Source organism: Vigna unguiculata, chromosome 7 (genome assembly GCF_004118075.2).
Source record: "Vigna unguiculata cultivar IT97K-499-35 chromosome 7, ASM411807v1, whole genome shotgun sequence".
Classification (NCBI taxonomy): domain Eukaryota; kingdom Viridiplantae; phylum Streptophyta; class Magnoliopsida; order Fabales; family Fabaceae; genus Vigna; species Vigna unguiculata.
In genome coordinates this window covers 6,593,880-6,598,912 of record NC_040285.1, presented here as the reverse complement: position 1 = coordinate 6,598,912, position 5,033 = coordinate 6,593,880, and the positions used below count along the sequence as shown (strand labels likewise).

The 5,033-nt window shown below is 36.6% G+C and overlaps 1 protein-coding gene across 1 annotated transcript; it reads right to left on the bottom strand.

Annotated features, from left to right (window-relative positions):
* Nucleotides 1–1,191: 1,191 nt before the first annotated feature.
* On the bottom strand, nucleotides 1,192–4,812 carry LOC114192388 (IQ domain-containing protein IQM3-like). The gene is made up of 9 exons (XM_028082096.1): nucleotides 4,322–4,812; nucleotides 4,065–4,173; nucleotides 3,846–3,911; nucleotides 3,512–3,600; nucleotides 3,056–3,143; nucleotides 2,741–2,887; nucleotides 2,559–2,651; nucleotides 2,242–2,343; nucleotides 1,192–2,105 (listed from the first exon to the last, which is right to left on the bottom strand). Exons 1-9 carry the CDS (start codon nucleotides 4,621–4,623, stop codon nucleotides 1,584–1,586), a joined length of 1,518 nt encoding a protein of 505 aa, XP_027937897.1. The 5' UTR covers nucleotides 4,624–4,812; the 3' UTR covers nucleotides 1,192–1,583.
* Between the last annotated feature and the right edge of the window lie 221 nt (nucleotides 4,813–5,033).

The window sequence follows — 5,033 nt, the reverse complement described above, 5'->3', positions numbered from 1 at the left end:
AAAATTAAAAAAAACATAATTAAAACATTCATACAATTGATTTTGAATGGATTATTTTTTATTGTATTTTTATTTGAATTTATGGATAAAATATATTGTTAAATATTAGAGTTTTTTTATGTAAATATCCGCTAGTATATAAAGATATGTATGTATATTAAAAAAATATGCGGGTACCCGCATAATAGATATCTGCACAAATATAATTACATGTACGGGACGTAGTACAGGTATCCTATCCTACCTGTCCATTGACATCCTTAGTTATTAGCATCATGTCTATTGTTAACAAAAATTTAATTAAAACATTTTAAAATTTTAATAATATAGTAAAATATAAATTTTTAATAAAAACTCAATTAACAGTTTTGAAAAAAGCTCAAATGCCATTAAAGAATCGTACCTGAACACAGCAGAAAAATCTTCAACAGTTATTAGCTGAAGAAATGAAAGTGGGATATAATGGTTGAAGAACATGTACAGATTTAATTAAATATATGGGCCCTCTTTAATTTCTTCTGTACCAACCCTTTTCAATTTACTTAAATGACTCAACACAATCGTATCTGGAACCTACTGTGTGTAAACTTCATTTGCCAGCAAAACCTGCTTATGTATTTATAATTTATAATTTATAATTTATAATTTATATATAACTTCACTGCAATATTTTTTTAATCATAATAACTTGGAGATAAAAAGATCTTATTCTTTTGCGCCTCTTCCTTTATTTTCTATCTCTTCCTTTATTTTCACTTTCCAAGACTTAAGACTTCTATTTACACGTAACATTTATCAACGGTCCTAGATATACCAGGAACACAAACAAGAACATCAATTCCTTGACATCTTTCTCTTTCTCAATTTTGTTCTGACATACAATTTTTTGTCTTCTGGAAAGAGTGTTGCCACAAATGTAAGAAGAAATCCCCCAACCATTACCCCAATGATGTCTGGCACATTCAACAACCATTCTCTTGTTGTGTATAACACTCATGTCATGTCCACATTCCAAAGGCAATAACTGAAAAATATAATTTCTAAAGCATTTAAATTATTATTTGACATGATAGAAGAAAGCTTCATTGTTAATGACAGTTACGTTTTACAATGCAAGAAAATTACTAGTCAGTTTCCCAAAGACAGGTACTTTGTCATTTCCAATGTCGTTCTTAATGAAGAACAGACTAATTAACTAATAACTGCTTCAAAATTCATTGCTCTATCATCTATTTGATACATCAAATTGCATTGAAGGTGGAGGCTAGTTGTGGAAGACATTTAAAGTTCACATACAGAAGTAGTCAATCTAACATTACTATACTATGCACTACAGGGGATTGCATGGAACAACCTTAACTTTATCCTAACGCTAGTGGAGACAATCATGACGTGAACTGATAATAAGAATTCAATAAAAGACAACATTAAGTTCTTCAAAGTAGACATGACATAAAGAACAATATTATTTAACATACATTAACAACTAAAGCACCTATAGTAACCTTAGAGAGACATAATCCTAACATCATTTAGGAGTTGAATGACACCTATAGTAACCTTAGACAGACATAATCCTAACATCATTTAAGAGTTGAATGACGAGAATTCTCATCAGTTTCAGTTCTTGTGGCATTGGGTGTTGAAGAAGCCGTAGGTGAGACAAGACCACCTAGTAACCTGTACGAGGAAGGAGAAGGAGGAAGTCTTGGAGAAAGGTGAAGCATTTCCAAAGCCTGCAGTCTAAGCTCTACAGGGTAGTCAGCAACACACCCAATTCTTGGTCCAGCCCCAGTTGACCATTTACGTGAGAGTTGATGCCCCAATTGGTAGGACTTTGCCTTCTTCGAATTGATTCTTTGCAATATTGCTTTCTTGGGTACCTCAGCTCTTGGACTCTGAAGACCACCTGAGAGAGTTCTTTTATAACTACCCACAGATAAAGGTTGAGGCTCTACTACATTGCTTGAAGATGAGGTGTTCTCAGCTTCCTCAGAAACAACATGCTCTGCTATATTACCATGATTACAATCTTCAAATGCTGTCTCCATTTCACTAACCTTTCCATCCTCGTATGTATCGCTATCATCTTTTGGATTGCGAATCTGAAACAATGCATCATCATTGTTCAATGAAAAAATGCAGGTGATGATTATCTACATGTGTTAGAACTAACTACCATCAAATGATAAATTTCTACTTGAAGAAACAACTTTTGCCGTAAACACATGAATTATTTACCTCAACTTCATCAATATTGACACCATTTTCCTTGAGATATGATATGAAGGAGTTGAGCGCCTCATCTGTTGGCCGATAGTGTCCACTATATGCAGAGATGGACTTAAAAGCCAAAAGCATAGAGAATCAGTCATTTGTCTTTTTTTTCAATGCACAGAAGTAGCAATTAGTGAATGAGTCTATCAGTGAGATTCTGTGTGCATGCATAGCCAAATTTGTACCAAAAGAAAAAAAATATGACAACACCGTGCAACCTATGAAGATTCCAATAGGACAAAGATTTAAATGAATCATGCAACCTATGAAATTAAGAATACCTTCAGAACACCATGCTCAGCCTCCAGCCTTCCAGCAGCCAAGGTAGCTCCACCAGCCAGAAAAGAAGAATGGTGGAATAATCCCTTCTTTTTCTGAGAGGTTAGTACAAAGTATCAATAGTGCCTCTATAAAAGTGAGAAACAGAAAATTGGAAACAATTACTGGGTTTGAATTGTGTTACCTTGCCAGCATAAAGTTTCTTAGAGGTGCTCATAACGAATATCCACTTGGCATCCTTAGAATCTTCTTTTGTGTGCAGAAAATCCCCAGATTGTCTGTGGATAATTTTCCCCTCGCAGACAGTGTATTCATAGTGCTCTCTCTCTTGCTGTTACAGAAAATTGTTGAAAAGGATCAACTAGTGGAAAAACAGGAAAAGGCAACAACTTTTTGAATAATGCAGTGCAAATTACAAATCAAATAGTCAAGTCAACGACAACTACAATTAACAAAAGAAAAAAACAAGGTTATAAATCCAACAAGTAGGTGCACATACAGGTCCTAGATACTTTATGCATTGCTTCCGGAGCTTCGATCTCGGGCACTGTTCAAGATCAAGATTTTTCCCATTTCCCAGATCCAACCTGCAGAATGAGACAAATTAAAAAGTTTCAGTGAAAAAACACAACTTTGACCTCTTCATCGTTCCACTTAAAATTTCACTCCACGTGACAAGCTTCCCTTGGCCAAAACAAGAAATTGGAAACATAATCAAAATTTCCCATTTCATCTAACCAATGAAATTGGGCTCCTAAACAATCCCTTTTTTCATGGAAAGTATGGAAGACAATGAACACCAATGGGATTTTTAGATGCTTAAGTGTAAAGCAAAAACATGTTCCCCTGTATTCACAATGGAAACATCCAACATCAACAGCATATTGTCAATCAGACACGACCAAGCCCAATGAATGAATCAATAAATGCTTTCTTCGTAGAAAATTAATCTCACCAATAAAAGAATGGCTGGCCAGAATCCGTTTTGCACCATTCTTCATAGTAATAATGCAAGTTATGCCCATAGCGGTGGCGTGGATCAATCTACAGTTCAAGCCATAAAACCAACTAAATGATGAGTTTGAAATATTGAGAAGTAAATAAATCACATCCGAAACATGAAAGCTACTATTATTACTACTACTACTAGGTTCTTCTAATTAAACATGAAAAACCAAGACGTGGAACCAAACACACTACAACAGAGATAACGATGACTTGGTCATATATAACAAATTACAAATAAATTAAATAATGCCAATGTGGAGTGTTAGGAAATGCATGCTCACAGCTTCAATCCAATGTTGAAAAGCCAATTTTTGTGCTTTAGCGTCCAAGAACAAGCCCTTTCCCACCTGTAAAAAACAGTTGACTTCAGAATCAAACATAACCTTAGTATCAAACGGAACAAAAGGCAAAAGGAAAAATAGCTTCCAACAAAACGTACAAGTACCGTATAGTATCCGTATTACACAAAAAAAAAAGTCTATAGAAAAAAATAGAGAGACCTTGGAAGCGTTGAGTTTGACCCTATTCCACCGTGATGCAGCACTCTCCGGCAAATTGAAGAACGAAATTGTACTGTGGTTTAACCTCGCGAAATCAATCACTTGCCACCTTCAAATTTTCAAACCCCACTTTCTCAAAATGAACTCATACCCAATAAAATTTTAAAGAAAAAAAAAATTGTCCTAATAAAAAAATATACAAGTTATATTTATATAGAGAGAGACAGAGAGAGAGTTTCCATGCAGAGAAGACGCACCAAAGCTCCTCGGCGACGACGGCGGAATCAGCCAACCTCCGCCGTGTGCGGTAACTCCGGTAGACCTTTTGCACCTTGAGGGCAGCAGTAGTCTGGGGGCAGGCGCGTACCGGCGCGTGAGGCTCGGATGAGTCGTGGGTGGGTGAAGGTAGTGGCGGGTCATGAGGGGAGAGTGGGAATGTTGGGGTCGGGTAATCGGAGCTCCGAAATTGAGGATGATGAATGTCGTAAGGGAATGGTGCGTTGGGGTTGGGGTTGACATCGAAGGTGGAGTGAGCGTGGGTGTGAGTTTGAACCTCCATTGAGACAAAGAACAAGAAAACCAGGAATATGCAGAATCAATCGAGTTCTTAGGATGTTCTCTGAATCAGAGAGAGAAAGAAGGGTTTGTTTTTCAACAGAGTTTGATGATCGTTCGAGTTAAACGATGTGGGAGAGTGAGTGAAGAGGAGGGAGTTAAGAAGCACGCATTACAACGTTGGAATTAGCGAGTGGATAGTGGTGGTTAAATATGGAGTTGGGAAGAACACAGGGTGTCCCTTTCTTTATTATTTTTCCTTTCTTGTTGCCTCTCCACGCGCTTCCCTGTCGCGTGGTCTTCATTCGACCCACAGAAAGAAATTTTGACGTGTTAATATATTGAGTCAGTCAATGGAAGGGGATTTTGGGTTGGAACTGGACAACGCAGAACATTTTAAATCGATATATTTGT

What these genes read in the sequence shown, in the direction of transcription:
- LOC114192388 (XM_028082096.1), bottom strand. Translation starts at nt 4,623, where the DNA reads ATGGAGGTTCAAACTCACACCCACGCTCACTCCACCTTCGATGTCAAC. An exon ending in GTCGTCGCCGAGGAGCTTTG is followed by an intron (nt 4,174 to 4,321) that starts GTGCGTCTTCTC and finishes GAAAATTTGAAG; the next exon opens with GTGGCAAGTGATTGATTTCG. An exon ending in CTGAGCATGGTGTTCTGAAG is followed by an intron (nt 2,344 to 2,558) that starts GTATTCTTAATT and finishes TTGGCTTTTAAG; the next exon opens with TCCATCTCTGCATATAGTGG.